General features: G+C 36.4%; 1 protein-coding gene across 1 annotated transcript in view; it reads left to right on the top strand.

The window, feature by feature from the left end:
• The window catches only part of malt3 (MALT paracaspase 3), a 130,778-nt gene that overhangs the window by 49,583 nt on the left and 59,685 nt on the right, over nucleotides 1–21,510 (top strand). Inside the window, 3 exon segments of the mRNA XM_039773400.1 lie at nucleotides 869–963; nucleotides 1,045–1,092; nucleotides 2,939–3,063. Of these exon segments, the coding sequence (XP_039629334.1) occupies nucleotides 945–963; nucleotides 1,045–1,092; nucleotides 2,939–3,063 (192 nt within the window). The 5' untranslated portion in view covers nucleotides 869–944.

The following is a 21,510-nucleotide window of genomic DNA, read 5'->3' as shown; positions in this document are numbered from 1 at the left end:
TTTTTTTACTCCTCTGTTTATATTCTTCTCTGTACTTGCCATTATTTACATGTACATCATTCTTTATATAGTTTTGTTATAATATTTACTTTGCAAAGCACTTGTTGTAATAACTTGTGGTAAAGTTAACTAAAAAAATAAACGCTATTTAATATGGTTTTATTTGTCATTCAAATTATCATACAGACATACAGTATATTTATGTAGATACAGTATATAAATGAATTTGGTTAGCCCTAGATAAGTGGTAGCATAATTTTTCATACTTTAGCAGTGTGATATATAACGAAAGACATTTTTAACAAGTATTGTGGTAGTGATAAGAAAAGAGATCTGATACTGATACATATATTTTTTTTTTTACTTCTACTTAAAAGCTGTCATCAAACAACAGCTAAGAAAGATTTCTCACATGATATTTTGAGGTGGGTTGTAATTAGACAGTTTGGCAGATTTCGTGAATAGTTTTTAATTGTATCCCTATCCCTCAAGCAGGAGGTATAGAAGTATGAAATGCAGGACTTCCAGGCTAAAGAACTCTTTCTTTCCCAAGGCCATTAGACTCGTAAATAACGGACTGGAGTTTATAATCATGGGCCACCTCATTCTGTCTACCTCACACAACTGTATTTGAGTTGTCCATCACACACCTACCTGCACAATTAGACTATATACTTCTGTTCTCTTATTATAAGTAATGCTTCCTCTGTTACTTATTATCTATCTGTTACTTATTATTTATGTTTATCTTTATATGTTGGTTTTGTCATTTGGTGTGGACAGCAAAGAAATAATTTCATTGTACAGGGAAACGTGTTTCCTTAGTGTGTACTTGACAATAAACTTGAACTTGAACTTGATTCCCTAGGTACCACAACAGTGAAATGGCAGGCTGAAGGGATTTACAATTCCTCAATTAGATACTTAAGTTGCTACAGTCAGAGATGCAAATCTTGAAAAAAGGTACAATTCTTTTATTAGTATTTGTTTTTCTTTGTTTAAAAATCCACTATTAACACTGGTGCTTCTTTTTCTTTAAATTAGATATTCACTTGTCCAGTTCCAGTACAGTGCCGGAAATGTACAACCAAGGTAAAATAATTAGTTATTTGTGTGTAGCTAACTATAGTTTCCGAATGTTCTAATTATTAAAATGAAAAATTAAAACAAGCCTGTTTAGAAAACTGATGAAGATTATTATAAAAATGACCCTATCCTATGTTTGTTTGGGTGTGAGGGTTACATTGTAGAAAAAGTGTTTTTGACCACTGTAAGTTCATTGGATGACATATATTTTAAACTTGTATACAACAGATGTGCTTTTTATTAACAAATACATTTTCAATCACAAAATTTTCCATTTAAAGCGTCAGACAACCAATAAAAGATATTTGACCCTGCAAGGGAGCACATATTTTGGGATTAATGTTAAGACATGTAGTTCTGATTTTGTAACTAGCTTTTCCTCTCCTTTTACTTGATTCTGCCTTTTGGCTTTATTGATATCTTATTTTTTTCTTTAATTTTCAACTACAACTTTTCTTGGCAGAAAGGTCATTTAACAACATCTCAAAGGTGAAATAGCAATTTGACAACCAAATAAACTATACTGATTAGTTTGTCTGTCTATGTATAAGATAAATAATATAGCTGATGGAGACATAAGAACCAATGTACCATCTTATTTCAGGGTTTTAGAACAGTTTATGAGGAGACTCAGGAGTGAAGCTAACAATAAACTTTAAATGTAAACTTGCACTGTATTTGCCATTATCCTGTCTCTTCCATGTTACATAACTGAAGATTTTGCAAAAGAAGTGCAATTACACTCTAAATGATACCAAGAGAGAAATGTATACGCAGACAAAGAAGGAAGCAAAGAAGGCAGTGGCAACAGCCAATGCACAAGTTTTGGGTGTGATGTATTAAAAATAGAAAATGAAAGAGGAAGAGAGAAAGATTTTTAGAATAGCAAAGACTAAGGAAATGGCCAAAAAGGATTTTAGTCAGATAAATCAAGGTGTGGTCTTAAATGAGCATGATAGGATCAAGAATAGACGAAAGAGGTACTTTGAAAAGCTTCTGAATGAAGAAAATTCAAGGGTAGTATTTGAGGATAGAGTCCCAAGTGAAAGGCTAGTACCAGGAATAAACAGGGAAGTAGTAAAAGAGGCACTGAAAGAATCCAAAAATGAAAAAGCAACACGACTAGATGAAATACCAGCAGAAGTGTGTAAGAGTGTAGGAGAAGAGGGAGCAGATGTGTTGTGGGTTCCAATGCATAAGATCTGTAAACAGGAGAAAATACCTGAGGAATGGAAGAACAGTTTAATCATACCCATTTATAAGGAGAAGAGTGATATTCAGGATTGTGGAAACTTTAGATGGGTAGTGCTGATGTCACACAATATGAAAATTTGGGAAAGGGTTATAGAGAGAAGTCTTGGGAAAGAGACTACCATAGTGGAGGAGTGGGATGGTTTTATGTAGGGAGTTGCAGGGAATTGAACAACTAATACAGTCTTTACATTGAGACAGCACATAGAGAAGTACTGAGTAAAGCAGAAAGGTTTGCATGTGGTGTTTATTGATTTGAAGACTTATGATAGAGTGCCACATCAGGAGGTTTGGAGGTGCACGAGAGAGAAAGGAGTACGAGGGAAGTGAAGATTATCCAGGATATTTATGAGGAAATGCGGACTCAGGTGAAAAGCAATGTTGGAGTAAGAGTCAGGATTCCAGTTAAAGTAGGTCTGCACCAGCAATCTATACGTTCTTACATTATTTGATCTGGTTAGGCATGTGTTGAGTCATGGGATGAAAGATCAATCCCCCTGGCCCATGCTGTTTGTTGATTACATTAGGGCAAAACTGCATATTTTTCAAAGTGTTCTCCAGGGAATCAAATAAACATTTTCCATTTCAATTCATATTTCAGCACCCATAATCACTAAGCATCCAGTTTCAGCATGTGTCCCTAAGAATTATCGCCTCACTCTGCATTGTCAGGCAAAAGGGATTGGGGTTTTAAACTACCAGTGGTTTCAGACTGAAGATGAAGAGGTAAGCTTTCTTTTTATATATATACTAGCAGAATACCCGCTTATGCGAGCGAGAAGTAGTGTGTTAAAGAAGTTATGAAAAAGAAAAGCAAACATTTTAAAAATAACGTAAGATGATTGTTAATGTAAATGTTTTGTCATTGATATGAGTGTTGCTGGCATATATATATATATATATATATACACACACACACAGACACATCTATACACATACATATATATACATATACATATATATACACATACTGTATATATACACACACATATATATATATCATACTGTATATACAACATATACATATCTACATATATACTGTATATACACATATATATACAAATCTACATATATATATCTACATATATATATATATTAGGTGGGACTCGATTAAAAAATTAATCCAATTAATTAGAGGCTGTGTAAGAATTAATCTTGATTAATCGTATGTAATCGCACGTAAATTTGCCCCAAATCGCAAATGTTTTTTTTTTTTTATTTAAAAGCGGTTTTAGTGGGCTTACAGAATCAAATAATAGACATGGACATGAATATTGTAAACTGAAGCTGTTTTAATTTCTGAAAAAAAAAAAAGCCTTTAAACTGCATTTGAATTCAAAACAGAAACAAAAATATCATCCCTGGTTAAAATTGGGCAGACTTAAAAATAAAGTGGTAGTTTAAGTACTTTAAGTACATTTTCAGAATAGTATTGTCTTTAAATAATAATAACCAAAATTTCACCATAAAGTGCAGTTTTCTTCTTAAAAAATAAGTCAGAAACATAAAAGGTAATTTGACCAGCTTACTCTTTAAACTCTGAGTAACATTAGCCAAAATTATTTTGTACATTAGGCTAAAACAGTGTGATCATTGAACATTTTGTAATTAGATGTATTTAGAATTACTAACGGTCACGGAAGTCCAATGATCCCCAGTAAGAGCCACAAAGTCCGCTTTCTGTAATGCATCTAATTTTGCTTGCTTTTCAGTGTGCACAAAACCATGCTTTTATCAAGGCTTCACTCGGGAAGTCGAAATGATCAGTCGTAGGAACGCGCTTTATTCCGACTCTAACATTTTTGTAGCTGTGATGTGTGCATCAGTGTAATGGATGTACCAGGAAATCATGCATTGACAAAAGTTCCGTTTGCTTGGAATTGAAAGTGTGATTAAATGCGTTATTTTTTTAACGCGTTATGGAGTACATGCATCGAAGCTTCTCAGCTGTGCTTGTGCTAAGAAAGGGATATTTTAAAAATAACGTAACATGATTCTCGTTAACCTAATATTTTTCATGCGTCCCAAACCAAGGAGATGCGAAGGTAAAATGAATCAGGTAGCGCGCGTACATAGTCAGTACATCCCCTCTCGGGAATCGAACCTCGAATGTCGGCGTTAGAGGCGAAGACTCTACAATTAGCCACAGCGTGTGGCTTGTCTATGCTAAAGTATGTATTGTAGATCGGGTATATATATACATTTATATATATACCCGTGTATCGAGTGGAGAAGTAGAAGTTATGAAAAGAAAAGGGAACATTTTAAAAATAGCGTAACATGATTGTCAATATACAGTAATTGTTTTGTGAGTGTTATTGAATGTTGCTGTCATCAAGGATTTGATTATCATTATTTCTTTCAATCAGGCTCGTATTTGTAGGATGTGTTCAAGTTACATTCCGTGTTTGTCAATCGTTGTAAAGATAAGAGGTTTCATTCATCGATTAGTTCCTTACTGCATCAATAAACAGCTCGTCTTCCTTTTATCTGTGATGTGACAAACTGCATGCACGGGTTTTTTTTTTTACACTGTCTTCCTTTAGCAGGACATTCACTTTTTCCACCGTGTGCTTTGTTTCCGCAGTAGCTGCACTTATGAATATGATTCTATGTATCAGGCGCTTCATATTTTTTTGCTGCCTTTTCAATTGTGTAATTCGGTTTTGTTCAGCACTCTTTGGAACTGTTGCTTTTGTCTGTGCACTGCGTCAGTTCACGTGAGCCGCTTGGTGTTCTTGCATCGAAGGTTCCCAGCTGTACTGGTGCCATCTCGTGTAATGTCAGCTAAGACCCGGCACTTAAAACTTTCTCTCGCAGTTTCAATGAGTTTGTGCCAAACACCACCCTGACCATCTCATCTTCCTCTGCATAAGCACAGTCCTTCACACGTGAATATTTACCCGTGGCAGTGTTTGTATTGGATTGCCGCTGATGGGCGGCCTTATATGGGCAGGCACTAAATTACAAACGCTAGTGGTAGCCTATGAACTTAATTTAATATAAACTTACGGTTCACGCCGTGCTTTGTTTCCAGTAGCTGTACTTATGAATATGCTTGTATGCATCATTTGCTTCATAATGTTTTTCTGCCTTCTCAATTGTGAAATGGCGTTTTGTGCTGATCGCTGTTTGGAGTTCTTCCTTGTGCTCTACGTACTTACGTAGGAGGCGTGATGATGTCACACGAAACTCCGCCCCCCGCGGCCATCTCCAACTCAAGACTCCATTACATTATATGGGGAAAAATAGCTTCCAGTTATGACCCTTATGCGTAGAATTTCGAAATGAAACCTGCCCAACTTTTGTAAGTAAGCTGTAAGGAATAAGCCTGCCAAATTTCAGCCTTCTACCTACACAGGAAGTTGGAGAATTAGTGATGAGTCAGTGAGTGAGTCAGTGAGTGAGTGAGGGCTTTGCCTTTTATTAGTATAGATATTTTATATATATATATAGCTATAAGAATAGAAAGACCATTAACTGAATGGTTATTTAGATGTTTGTGCAGAGGTAGAGTTGTTGCCTCACAGTTACAGAATCCCACTTTCAAATCCCTCATCAGTGTCTATTTATAAAGTATGCACATTCTTTCAATATTTTGTGGATTTTTCCTTTGGGTACTACAGTTTCCTGATACTGTCCCTAAGTTTATATAATTTATATAACAGATATTGTAACTAAATAGAATAACACAAGCAATTTGCTAAAAGAAATAAAAAAATGAAACTAAAAGCTGCAGTGTTACAATTTTTTCTCTTTTTTTTGAGAAGTAAGTTTTTTGTGCTTGGTAGATTTTATGATGAATGGATGGATTGATGGATGGATGGAAAAAAAAATCGTTAAAATATTAAGTATGTTTCTAGTCAGTAGTCATTTTTGAAATCTAGCATGTGAGTTTGCTTTTAGATTCTGATGTAATATAGAGTTGTGATTTCTAGCCATGTTAAATCAGCCTAAAAAATCTAAAAATTATTTTTCTGTACATAAATAAATAAAAATGGCACATTATTAAGTATATTTTCAAGCGTGCTCTGTACTGCATACACATATTTGGTGCTTACAAATGACCAGGTCATTATATCACATAATAGTAAGTACAAAAATGTCACTTAATTTATCAGTAAAAATACTGTAAATGATGAAAGTAAAAGACCTTTTCAAAAAAAAGGAAAGTTACCTTATGTTCTAGTGAAAATTACCTGTATATCTTAAACAACACTTTTCATTATTTATTTACAGACAAGTTCTGTAAAATCGATATTTTTCTAAATATGCTAAATACTGTTTATTGATGCATTTTAGTTACACTGAAAAAATCTGTTAATTTTACAGTGTAAAACTGTTAACTAGCGAAGGTAAACAACTGTAAAATGTAAAACGATAAATCACTTTCAGTAAAACCAGTTACGTTATTTGCATAATGACACGCCCCTTTTTACAATATTGTTCCTGGGGAACCACATACCTTTGAACAGTATTTTTCCCTGTGTGCTGAAGGTTTTTTGAGGTTATGGAAGCTGATTTATGGTGGGCTGTATTCGATAAGTAGGACACAAAACACCACAAAAGAAAACTTGACTTCCCCACTAGACAACGTGCCATAACTTCCTTAAACATTGAATTTTTTTCAATGTGTATAATTAAATGGTACATGCTTGCTATTGGTTGTTGTTACTTTAATGATGCAAACTGTGTACTGGGGTTTGACCCTGACAATACATATTATTTATTGATTGTCATATTTATTACACAACATGAATTTCTGGTTATGGTTAAACATTCCCTTCTGTTGGAATTTGTTGCAAAGAAGAAATAGTTTTTACTACAAAATTATACTATAGACCTAAAAACATCATCACCTTATTTATTACAGTAAAATTTTGGCACCCCAGCTGCCAGTATTTTACCGTAAATGTAACATTTTTTTTAAAGTGTACCGTAGACCAAAAAATATTGTCACCTTCTTTTTTACAGTAAAATTCTGGCGACCCCAGCTACCAGTTTTTTACCGTAAATTTAACATTATTTTTTTTACAGTGTAGTGCTTACAGGGTAATGTAATTTAAAACAGTCCAATCCTTAAGGAGAACGTTGCTCCCTTTATCACTAAATGACTGTGTACTGTAATGCTATGCAGCATAATGAGGATGTTGATTGCTGCCAAGACAATCATCAATCTAAGATTTTGAATTTGGACACACTGCAAAGAATTAGTCGTAAATGGGAAGATGCTGTCTGGGAGTCCTTTGGTTATGACTCTGACTGTAGCAAAAACAAGCACACAAATGGTTTGGTTTGTGGAACACATTGAAAGGGAAAGAACACTTCTAACCTTTCTTCATAAAGAAGTCTGTAAGAGTTTTGAGGACCATGATATGAGAAACATACACCTACCAAAGAAGGTAAATGATAGTATTGTGATTTTATCATTGTGTTTATTTATGTTACCATTACTTTGTTTATGGTACCGCTATTTTATTACAAGGCCAATGATGTTTTCAGATTCTTAACATTTCACCTTGGTGCAGTACTATGCATGTGATATCATCACATTAGCATTATATAACATTGTGATACCCACTTCCTACCATCTAATTTTTAATATCAAGGAATATCTAAATCCTGTGAATATCAGTCTTAATTTGCTTTGAAAATGCCAAGAAATCACTTAGCTTCAATAGCTGCATCATTGTTTCATTCTGAATTCAGTTTCACTTAAATACATTCACATTCAGTTTCATTTAGGTATCAGGTTCATATTGTTTGGTTTTGTTTTTTACTAGATCAAACATTTTGATTGGAAAGAATTTTTCAGAATCATGAAAAATTTGATTTTCCTTCCTTTGATTTATTACTTTGTTTTATTTTGGCCACAGTCCCTCATTTTCCTAAAGGTACATCAGATATTTTACATAGTTCAACAGTTTCTCTATGCAGAAAGCTGTTGTCTGGTCATCTCAATCAATTAAACACAGAAAGAGAGACAATGTTTTGGAACAACTATTTATTGAATTACTTGCCTTCTTAAGGTATTGTGAAATACTTGATCTTTACTTCAAAGTGACTAGTGTTGCCACACTTTATAAATTATTCAGAAAACTAGACATTAAGCCCGTTACAAAACGGGCGCTAGAACAGTATTGCATAAACATTATTAGGAACAGTCTATATTAAATGACAAGGGACCTTGACCTCATTCTGTTTGTTGTCTTAATTTTTTTGTTAAAAATATTTTTGCAAGAAGCCTAAAGTAAAAGTAAAATAATATTAAAAATAGAAATGTATATGACAATACAGTAAGTATAATTAATATTGCCTTAGTAATAAACTTTATAACAATCTGTAATACACAATATATGAAGAAGATATTTAGGAAAATGTTTTTATTTTTTTACCTCAGGAACTTTTTCAATAAAATTTCATTATAGACAACATTTTTTGTAAACACTCTTGTTCAGGACCATCTACAACATTGACAACAACATCAGTAAAACTTCTAACTCTTGATAATGCAACATATAACTGACCGTGGCTGAATACTGGTTCTGGCAAGTAAATGGCAACTTTTTCTAAGGTTTGCCCTTGAGCTTTATTAATTGTTATGGTAAAGGCTAATGTAACTGGAAATTGTTGCCTTCTTATGGTAAAGGGTAAATTAGTAGAGGATAGAGCCAAATCAATACGGGGAATATTCTGACGCTCATTTTCTTTTTTACAATCGATCTATATGCTCGTATTTTTCTTTGTCTTTCAGCCTTTCTTTTGTTGATGTTTACTTGCTGAGCTGACCGTTCTTCCAGGAGATGTTGCTTATATACGATTTGAGTGTCTGTGTCTTTTGTCCTACTTGACGTGTCCTTTTTTTTGGATGGTATGTTGTTAGTAGATAGTTAGTTACTAAACATGCACGGGGCAGTATGTGTGGCGTCTCCCCAGCAACGGATTTTATGTGCGCGGCCGCGACTACCCATTCAGCACGCTCCCCACCAATGCTGTCCTTTATTTGCTTATCATGCGCGGCTACGCCATTCACTGTGTGCCCAGCTTCCAGTGTGTGTGCATCCACGATGCCAGTCGTGCGTGTCACACCGACCCTCTCGCATGCGTACTTCACCAAAAGCCACACACACACACGGACACCTGGACACACACAGGGGTTTTATTAAAGAGAATAACTCCCTGCATAGATGCCTTAAGCAAAAACAGCCTCACTGAGCTGTTTATTGGCGTATCTGCATGTTTCAGCAATCCCTTTGCTATGCACACACATTTGCTAATCTTCTTTGAAAAACCATATTTTAAGTCAAAATAAAAGCTAAATTGTAATGATTTTCTCAAAATAAAAAAGTAAAATAGAAATGGTCACAAGTTCATAATAAAATGAAACTGAACTGAGAGTAAAATCACAGATAAAAAGTATAGAATGAAAGTTAAAGTAATGGAACTAAAATAACCTTGTAGTGTACACACCTCATACATGCATGCTAATCTAATTTTAGTAATCCGTTTTCCAATCCACTTATCCATTTCAGGGATACTGGGAGGTGATGTCTATATAACAGCATTTCGTGTGTAAGCAAGAGAGACTATGCATCAAGACTTGCTTTACTGTGCATTCCCAGGCTTTCTCTTATCATCAGGCCTCCTGCAGAGAGATAGTGACTAAAGCCAAGAACAATTTTTTAATTGGCAGAATGATAAAGTTTATAATAACCCAAGGATTTTGTTCTCTGTGGTTTTTAACTTCGGCCAACTTCCACTGCAAACTTTCTTTTACTTTATCTGTAGTAAAATTTAAAATCCTGAATAATTCCACTAGTGCTAGTTTATCATCCTCATATTCATTACAGTCATCTGCCAATTTTTCATTTATTTCACCTATCAGTGACTTACTTTGTAAAATCAGGCTTACCACTTTTGTACTAGATCCAATTCCTCCCACACGTACAAAATCCTGCCTTTATGTCATAGTCCTGGCTGCCACAGCAATAATAAATACATTGTTTGATGCTGTTTTGAAAATTGCTTCATAAGCTTTAGTGTTGAAAAAGTTGCGGGTGTTGATGCGGACTATGAATAATTTTAACCCTATTTCTCACTTATCTTTTCTGTCTAAAGTTACTGATCTTGTTACCAATAAACTAATAAATTGCTATCACTATTTCAGTGCAGCTTTAGTGCACAGCACAGCTGTGAAACTGCTCTGCTTTGAATAACTAACAATTTATTTATGGCAGCAAACTCTGGACAAATCAGCATATTAATTCTCTTAGACATTGGTGCAGCATTTGATACTGTCAATCGCAATATTCTGCTGTCCAGAATGGTGAGTATCCAGAGTATCTCTGGCAGTGTTCTCCATTGGTTTAAGTCCTAACTGACAGGCAGGAGTTTGTACTTCTTAGCAACAGCAGGTCCAGCTCAGTGACTGTCATCAAAGGTTCATCAAGGCTCTGTCCTTGTCCCTCTGCTTTTATGCATCATCCTGCTTCCCCTTGGCCATTTTGAAGCACAGATTAAGAAAATTAACTTCTTTAATTTAGTGTGGATGATAATACTATCATTGCTTGGAGATTTTGATTCCTTGCTTTGTTATTCAGTTCAGATAAATCACATTAAGAATGTAATTTACTTCCACCTACATGACACATCCTGTGCCTTCTTGTTGCTGTCCTTTTCTTTTCCAGACTTTTATCACATTCCACATTGACATCTTCCTGTAATTGGCAGACACACTTTTTAGCTTTATGATGTCTGCAGCCTGGTTCAGAACTCTGCTGTAAGAGTCATTCAAACCCATAATAAGCAAAAATGCCTGTTCTGTTCAATCCTTACTAGCTCGCTATGTGTTATGGGATTAAATGCAGACTCAGTTTGTAATTATAAAAATGTAAATGGATTGCTCTAAGCTACATCAGTTACTCCATACAGCACTACAAACCTGCTTCCTCACTACAGGCCACTAATGCTCACAATCTTACCCTAAGTAAATTATGAGTGGCAGAGACTTATTTTCATTATGTATATTGGGCTTTAAAGTTTCACAGTTTTTACATTGTAAGGTGATTCTTAACTAATCTTTAGCCTTTGACCTATTTTATTTATCCTGTGGTAAAGAAGGTGTAGAGTATCAGTTGAGTATAGTTTATGGGCTGTTTTAACTTCAGGGCACATTATGTGTTTGTGTGTGATGCACAATGATGCAGTGGTCAGCACTGCTGGCTTATTAATTCAGAGCACTGGATTCCGGTCTTCTACCCAACAAATGTCTGTGTGGAGTATGCACGTTTTCTGCATGTCTAGCTGAGTTTTATTCAGTGTACTTTCACGTTCGACACTAGAATTACCAAAGCCTATGAAACTTGTAATCCCAGCCCACCATAAACCTGTTTGCACCTCTCTGTCAGCGTCTTTTGTGTTGTAAATGTGTTGATCAACCACAGCAGTTCTTACCGCTGTGCCACAAAAGCAGTCATATTAAGGGCATGTTAATGTCGTACCCTAATGTGAGTTCTTTTTCTGCAGTTATATTCTTGAATAAAAGTGCATTTGTTTTGTTATACTTGTACATTTTGTGAAAGTGTTTATTTGATATTTGGAATCCAGGCTTCACACATTACCCACTTAATTTCTACATTACTAAAACATGAAAAATATTTCCTTTTTAGTGATGTGTTTACATAGATTTTCGTAGACACTGACCACAGATGAAATGCATGTATTCTAAATAACAGTGTATTATTTACCCTATACAACTCCCAGCAACTCACACTCAGGTAAACAGATTTGAGCTGAGAGAACTTTCTGTCCTTTTTGCATTGGTGGGGGGATGGAATAGCAGGCTACTTGCTCCTTGTGTTCATTGATACATTTACAACACAAAAGATGCTGATGGAGAGGTGTGAACAGATTTAAGGTGGGCTGGGATTACAAATTTTTTCATAGGCTTTGGTAATTCTAGTGTTAAATTAACTCGACACTCTAGAAATTGTCCATATGTGGTATGTATGAATGGACTCTGTAATGTACTGGTGCCCTGTCTTCACTTGATTCCTGCCTTGCACACAGTGTTGAAGGGTTGACTCTGATCCCATGTTACCCTGAATTTGTTTAAGCAAAATCATAAAAGATTGTTTAGTTGGTGCAACTATGAAATAATAAAATTAAAGGAACCATGCAGAGGAGAAGTCAGAAAAGCGAACCAGTCAAAAGAACATAATAAAAAAAGTCCTTAGACTATATTCTTCTTAGAAGGACCTTTTAGCTTACTCAATTCTAAAGGAAAAGTTTTATGTACAGGATTCCATACTTGGATAATTATGCTGCTATGCCACCAAAATTTAAATACAGTGTGTAGAAATTTGACAAATAGTAATGCAGACAGACACGTGGTAACAACAGGCGTCATCAGCATAAGCAACATGGCTGCAACCATGCAGAACCAATGCAATAGCTCCAATTAAAATCCTCAAGCATAGTTAATCCAAACAAACTTCACTCGAAACCTAAATTTGCCTTTTGCAGGTGCTGTAATATTTGTTTATCTGTATTTATTAAGGGACTGAACAACTTTCATAGAGGGGAGAAGTCTGAGAGTACGGTTTATGTTCTCACAGGCTATATGCATTATGTTGTTCTAGACAGATTGCAATTAAGTCATAGTGATGCCAAAAACACCCCAGCAGTGTAAGGTTTCAGTTATTCTCAGACTTTTCCTTGGGACCCCATTTACTTGTAGGTGTTTGTTCCAGCCAACTTTTGTTTTTAATTGGAATCCAAGCCTAATTAAGCAAGCTGTTATTTTTGAGTTTCTGTGTTTTGGAGTCTGTATAGAAGTGATAAAACTAAGTTTTGTAAATTTGTTATTTACAATGTGAATTTTGTAGATTTTTTTAATTGTTTTCTAAAATTGTCCTCATTATTATGAATTTAATTTTGCATTTTTAGGTGTTTCTGGTTATTTAATCATCATTTACTAATGTGTTATGTGTTCCTCAATGGAATTCTGTTGGGTGTTTTGGGAGTACGGTGTTCAATAGCCCTTAATAAAGGCGATTTGGTCCCTGTATAATTATAGTGAGAGATGTTTTTGCATACTCAGAAAAACATCAGCACTCTTTGCAGTGGGTGTGGGGCTTGGCCGGGACTGCACTTTGTCTCCAATCCTTCTTGTGATTTCCTTGGAAAGTATATCAACATGCAGGTGGGAAGGGGAGGTTGTCGATTTCTCCAGCCTTGGAATTGTGTCACTGCAAGATAATACAGTCCTGTTAGCTTCATTGGGCTGTAAACTCCAGCACCCATTGGGATGGTTTGTGACCAAGGGTGAAGCAACAGGGATGAGGGTCAGCACCTTCAAATCTGTGGCCATGGTCCTGAGTAAGCAAACAGTGGAATGAAAGGATGACATCTCAGATACATGTTGCCAAAGTGACCTTTCAGCGCAGTAGGACTGAGCACTCCCTCAGAGAGAGGGTGAAAAGCACAAAATTATGAGGTTCACAAATCATTCTGGGTAAGAAAACAAATTATAATGGCTGGGGACTTTAATTGTGTTTTAAACCCACTCTTAGATAGGACTCCTGTCACAGGGGGGATGACATCTAACACACCTAAGACAATCACACAGTTTGTAACTGACCACAACTTATCAGACCCCTGGAGGTTTCTAAACCAAACTGAAGAACATATTCATTCTACTCACCAGTATGTTATTGCTACTCAAGAATTGATTATTTCTTTATAGATAATAATTTCTTGCCTAAGATTATATCTTGCAATTACAACGCTATTGTTATTTCCGACCATTCACCTCTGATCTTGGAGCTGAAGTCATTATGCCCCACACACTCACCTCGCAGATGGCGTCTTAACCCACTTCTATTAGCAGATGAGAACCATACAGAATTTATATCCAAACAAATCAGCTTCTTCCTAGAGACAAATAGATCCTCAGAGGTGTCTGCATAAATACTCTGGGAAACTCTTAAGGCCTTCTTCAGAGGACAGATTATTTCATATCTTTCCCACAGGAATAAATTAGAAACCAAGAAAGTATCAGAGCTAAGAAGCGAAATTGCTAAAATAGATGAAGAACATGCCAAGCGTCCAAGCAAGGCTCTACATAGGAAAAGGCAGGCTCTGCATTCAGAACTCAGTCTCTTGACAACTAAAGAAACTGAACAACTAATTTATAAATCAAGACATCATTACTATGAACACGGAGAGAAAGCTAATAAGCTTTTAGCTCAACAAATCCATAAGCAAGAAGTTCGCAATGCAATCCCAGTAATCACCAACACGAACGGAGATGAAATCATTGACCATAAAAACATAATGTACACATTTAGAGACTACTATAAATCCTTATATTCTACTGAGTTTAAAGAAGACAACACACAATCTAATGCATTTCTGGATTACATTACATTACATTACAGATACCACAAATAGATACTTTTAGTGCAGAGGAACTGGATAAACCTTTGGCTCTATCAGAATTACTAGATGCTACTAAGAGTTGGTCTCGTCCGATGCGAGAGATGGACGTCTGAAGTGGAGCTCCGCTAGCAGTGGTGTTATTTTTCATATTATTTGCTTATTATCCTGAGATATCCTGTATTTATTCAACCCGAGAGGGACTGCTACAGTATATGTAAGCATATATAAACATGGCCAACAAGAAAGGGGATCCGAAAGAATCGAAAAATAAAGCTGCACCCAAGCTAAGATCAACAAGCCCTAGTTCAAGATACGGCCTTTCAGAGACAGACCTGGATCAGATGGGCGAAAGTACAGACTCCTCGGGACCACGGTACGCTACATCGTCGCCGGCTGAGAGCGAAAAGGGGAGCGAATGTACGATCGTGAGTGCAGATTTGGATAGCTCGCCGATCGGAGAAGATCACCTGAAAGTCTGCGGCTTCAATTACTCCACGCGAGCCGGGAACAGTGGGGACACTGGCTACAGTAGAGCCTGCCCCTTCACCTACGGTACAAGAAAGCACAATTGAAATGTCTGAACTGAAGGTGATGTTCACTGAGCTCATGCAAGATATAAAGAAAAGCAAGAAGGCAAATGAGAAGGCAAGGGTAAAGGCAAATGAGAAAATGAGACAGGTGTTGCAACAGGCAAATGAAAGGCTGCAACAGGAACTGCAACAGGCAAATGAAACGCAGCGGCTGGAGCTGCAACAGGGAAATGAAAGGCTGCAACAGGCAAATGAAAGGCTGCGACAGGAGCTGCAACTGGAGTTGCGACAGGTGCTGGGTAAAATTGAAGAGCACATTCAGGAAAACTGAGTTAAACTAAGCACGCTTACTGATCAATTGGAGGATCTCAAGGAGACATTCACGACTCGGATTGAAATAGCCAAAAATTTAGCTGCCAGTGCCGAAGAAAAAGCAGTAAATGTCAGCTCCGAATGCAAAAAACTCAGAGACAGACTGGCTGCTTTGGAAGATGGAAGCAGAAGGTATAATGTCAGAATTGAAGGTCTGCCGGAGAATTGAGAAAGTCCAAACCCTGTGAAATTCGCAGCTGAACTTTTTTTCTAAAATAATCGGGGACGACTTTAAAGCAGATTCTGAGAAAGCAGCGTCTTACCGCGTACGCGGATCAAATACCGTTAGACCCAGATCTTTTATTATTCGCTTTGAAGGATTATCATTTAAGATAGAGGTGATGGCACTACTCAGAAACAAGCAAGATATTATATATGAAAATAACCACATTCATATCTTCCCTGACTTCTCTCCAGCAACAGCTACTAAACGCGCAGCCTTCTACAACATTAAACAGCGTTACGGCAAGCCAATGTCAAATATAGCCTCTTGTATCCGGCCAAACTGAAAGTGGAATTGCAGGGTCAATTATATGCCTTCGCTAGCAAGGAAGAGGCAGAAAAGGAATTAAGAAAACTGATCCCTGGACTATTCTGATACATAATAGTGAGTCATGTCAAGGATTAATAATTTACTATCTGATGTATTTGTTTATAATACGGATTTTTTATCATCATATATTGTCATTATTACTTACTATTACTAGGGCGCTATCTGTTTATGTTTTATTGTGCTTAATTACTTTTTCTTTTTTCTTTTTTTTTTTTTAGCTAATTATTTCATCTCTACCCTAAACGAGACTGTTCAATATCATACCCTTGGTTTATTGTTATTGCTATTATTGCATTAAGACTTGTTATGCTTATTCTGGACATTTTTAACACCATCCCCGGGTTTATTATCTGGGTGTATTATCTTAATGCACTAAAATTGCTGAAGACTATATATATATTTAAGTGCAAAATTTTTTTAGACTATATTGGTAATAGATATCTCTATCTTTTAACCCTAAAACGCACTGCATGGGGCTTTTGCTTTGGACGTGCTCTGTCTCTGGGTATGTCAGAGGACTGGGACCGTGTGAAGTGGGTTTTAGCCTCACTTGGGGAGGCAAAATTAAGTTGGGGAGAGAAAGAGAGCAGGCTTGATCTATACCTAATCTATCCTCTTAATCTTTATAATTATAACTACCAACGTAATAATAAGCTGCATGGCAACAACTCTAGGGGAAATAGGAAATTAAGGCCGAAGCTGTCTCACTTCCAGTTAAGACTATAAAATGACATCAAAAACTCAGAATCAGTGTCTCCATGATGGGACAGTTAACTTCGTAAGCTGGAATGTTAAAGGCCTGAATCACGAATTAAAGAGAAAGAAAGTACTCTCTCACCTAACAGGTCTAAATGCTAAAATAGTATTTTTACAGGAGACCCACTTACTAAGCAAGGATCAGTTCCGGCTGCAAAAAGACTGGACTGGCCAAATGTTCCATTCTAGTTTTACAAAGAAAACTAGAGGTGTGGGAATTCTCATACATAGAACAGTACCATTTGTAGCATCAGATGTAGTATTGGATCCTGAAGGGAGATATGTAATGGTCATGGGAGACTTATCTAACTGTAAAATGATTTTGATAAATGTTTATGCACCTAATGTTGATGATAAGGAATTTATACAAAATTTATTTGCATCCATTCCCAATCTGAACACTCATAAAGTTATAATGGCTGGGGACTTTAATTGTGTTCTAAATCCACTTTTTAGGACTTCCACAGGGGAACGCATCTAACACGCAAAGATAATTACAAAGTTTATAACTGATCACAACTTATCAGACCCCTGGAGGTTTTTAAACCCAAATTCAAGAACATATTCTTTCTACTCACCAGTACATCATTGCTACTCAAGGATTGATTACTTCTTTATAGACAATAACTTCTTGCCTATGATTAAATCTTGCAAATATGACCATGCACCTATGATCTTGGAGCTAAAATTACTAAGCCCCATACACTCACCCCGCAGATGGCGCCTCAACCCACTTCTATTAGCTGATGAGAATTGTACAGAATTTATATCCAAACAAATCAAATTCTTTCTAGAGACAAATACATTCCCCGAGATCTCTGCAGGAATACTCTGGGAAACTCTTAAGGCCTTCTTAAGAGGACAGATTATCTCATATCTTTCCCACAGAAATAATTAGAAGCCAAGAAAGTAGCAGAGATTACTAAAATAGATGAAGAACATGCCAGACTACCAAGCGAGACTCTACATAGGAGAAGGCAGGCTCTACATTCAGAACTAAACCTCTTGACAACTAAAGAAACTGAACGACTAATTTATAAATCCAGACATCATTATTGTGAACATGGAGAGAAAGCTAATAAGCTTTTAGCTCAACAAATTCACAAGCAAGAAGTGCGCAACACAATCTCAGTAATCACCAACGAACGGAGATAAAATCGAACCACAAAAATATAATGCACACTTTCAGAGACTACTATAAATCCCTATATACTACTGAGTTTAAAGAAGACAATACACAATCTAATGCATTTCTGGATACATTACAGATACCACAAATAGACACTTTTAGTGTGGAGGAACTTGATAAACCTCTGGCGTTATCAGAATTACTAGATGCTATAAAGTCACTCCAAGGCGGGAAAGCAGCAGGCCCTGATGGCTACCCTGCAGAATTTTACAAGAAATTCTCCGCTCAGCTAGCTCCCTTCTATTAGCAACATTTACAGAAGCCAGAGATAACCAATCTCTTCCTCAAACCTTTCATCAAGCACTAATCACCATTTTTCCAAAACAAAATAAGGACTTATTACAATGTGCATCATACAGACCAATTTCACTTCTGAATAATGACGTTAAAATACTCTCTAAAATCATAGCTAGAAGGATGGAGAAAGTGCTCCCCTTGGTAATATCACAAGACCAAACTGGATTTATTAGGGGCCAGCACTTATCTTCAAATCTTCACGCCTGTTTAATGTAATATACTCACCAACTAAATCAAACACCCCAGAAATATTATTATCATTGGATGCAGAAAAGCATTCGACATGATTGAATGGAAATACCTTTTTACTACATTGGAGAAGTTTGGGTTTGGCCCGAACATTTGTGCATGGATTAAATTACTGTATACTAACCCAGAAGCTTCAGTTTGCATCAACAACATTTGCTCAGACTACTTTAAACTAGAACGTGGCACTAGACAAGGATGCCCCTTGTCACCACTGTTTGAACCACTGGCAATACATTGTCGAAATACTGATCAGATAAAGGGGATTAGCAGAGAAGGACTGGAACAGAAAATCTCATTATATGCAGATGATATGGTACTGTATATATCGGACCCAGAAAATTCTGTGCCTGCAGTCTTAGCAGCACTCACAGAATTTCAAAAGATCTCTGGTCTCAGAATTAATCTGAATAAAAGTGTACTCTTTCCAGTGAATTCTCAAGCATATAATATTAGATTAGATACCCTACCTTTTATCATTGCAGAACAGTTTAAATACCTAGGGTAAACATCACAAGTAAACATAAAGCTCTTTATCAACAAAATTTTGCCGTCTGCATGGAAAAAATTAAACAAGACTTGCATAGATGGTCAACCCTTCATCTCACACTAGCTGGAAGAATTAACACTGTTAAGATGAATATTCTTCCTAAGCTCTGGAAAAAAATTGGAATTAACTTGCTTAGAGATCTTTATATAGACAATGACTTTGCATCCTATGAACAACTACATTCCAAATTTAACATTCCAGCTACACATTTCTTTCACTATCTTCAAATTAGGAACTTTGTTAAACAGAACCTTCCGTTTTCTCATCTTGCACCCTCATCCATGCTGGAAAAAATATTACTCAATCTCAAGGACTTAGACACCATCTCTACAATATATAAAATAATTTTACAATCCCTCCCTTTCAAAGATCCAAGAGGACACTGGGAAAAAGATCTCTCAATTAATATATCAGAAAAGGAGTGGAAAGTAGCAATGCAGATAATTCACTCGAGCTCCATATGCGCAAAGCATACAATTATACAACTCAAAATTATATATCGAGCACATCTGGCTAGTCTAAAACTCTCCAAAATTTTTCCAGGGCATGATCCAACCTGCGAATGCTGCAACTTAGTCCCAGCCTCACTGGGTCACATGTCCTGGGCCTGCACCAAATTAACATAATTTTGGAGCAACATTTTTAAGTGCCTTTCAGACAGCCTTGGTGTCACAACCCCTCCTAACCCATTAACAGCTGTGTTTGGTGTTTTTCCAGATGAGCTTAAAGATTGCAAACTGTGATTGCATTCACTGCACTATTGGCACGCAGACATATTTTGCTAAACTGGAAGAATCCTAACTCTCATCTTTTAAGTCAGTGGGAAACCGATGTTTTATACTATTTGAAATTAGAAAAAATCAAATTCTCAGTTAGAGGATCAGTACAGAATTTTTTCAAAACTTGGCAGGATCTAATCAATAATATTTTAGAATAAGCTCTTAAAGCACAGAGGAAGCAATTCTTTCCGCATTTCTTTTTCTTCTCTATTCATCTCTATTGTCTTTTTAAACTAATCAATTTAGGTATGTTTACAAGCTTTAAGTTTTACTATGTTGGCCATGCTCTCTTTCTTAGGGGTGGGGGTTAATTTGTTTTCATCCTATTTTTTTTGGAGAAATTGATCTATTTGTATGGAATGATTACAATAAAATTAATAAAATTAAAATAAAAAAGAAACATAATTCCCAAATTGATTGTGTTAACTAAAAAAAATTCAAGTGGAATACGTTTTATAAAGGTAGTTGTCTTCATGAAGTCTCATAACTCTTGATTGTTTTTGGTAACATAAATGCTGTTCCTTTTCAATACCAAGGTTTTCAGGGTGTCTTTAGTAAACACTCCTCTTCTTCTTTTGTCTGCTCCCATTTAGGGGCCACCACAGCAAGTCATCTGTCTTCATCTATCCGTGTCTTTTCCATCATTTTCTGCCACATAGACTGCCTTTATGTCATCCCTCACCACATCCATAAACCTCCTCTTTGGCCTTCCTGTTTTCCTTTTGCCTGGTGGTTCCATCCTCAACATTCTTTTTCCAATGTATCCCTCATCTCTCCTCTGTACATGCCTGAACCATCTTAGTCTAGCCTCTGTCATTTTGTCACCAAACTCCTCGCTCCTGTGTTGTCCCTCTTATATACTCATTCTTAATCCTGTCTACCTTCATTACTCCGAGTTTAAATTGTAGCATCTTCAACTCCACTATTTCCAGCTCTGCCTCCTGTTTTGTCATCAGTGCCACCGTCTCCAAACCATACAACATAGCCGATCTCACTACTGTTTTATAGACCTTCTTTTTCAGTTTTAAAAGTACTCTTCACAAATCATTCCTGCCACTCTTTTCCACCCATTCCACCCTGACTGCAGTCTCTTCTTCACCTCTCAGTCGCAGTCTCCATTGCTTTGGAGTGTTGAACCCAAGTATTTTAATTTGCCTACCTTCACAACCTCCTCTTCTTGCACTCGCACCCTTCCACCACTTTGCCTCTTATTCACACACATGCACGTTGTCTTACTCCTGCTGACTTTCATTCCCCTTTTCTCCAGTGTTTACCTCTAGCCCTTCTGGGTCCACCTCAACCAACTATGTACTCTCACTACAGATCACAATGTCATCCATGAACATCATAGTCCACAGCGAGTCCTGTCTGACTTCATCTGTCAAACTGTCCATCACCATTGCAAACTGGAAAGGGCTCAGAGCCTTGATGTAATCCTACTCTCACCCTGAACAGGCTAT

The sequence above is a fragment of the Polypterus senegalus genome, chromosome 12 (genome assembly GCF_016835505.1).
Source record: "Polypterus senegalus isolate Bchr_013 chromosome 12, ASM1683550v1, whole genome shotgun sequence".
NCBI lineage: Eukaryota > Metazoa > Chordata > Cladistia > Polypteriformes > Polypteridae > Polypterus > Polypterus senegalus.
This window is presented reverse-complemented; position numbering and strand designations above follow the sequence as displayed.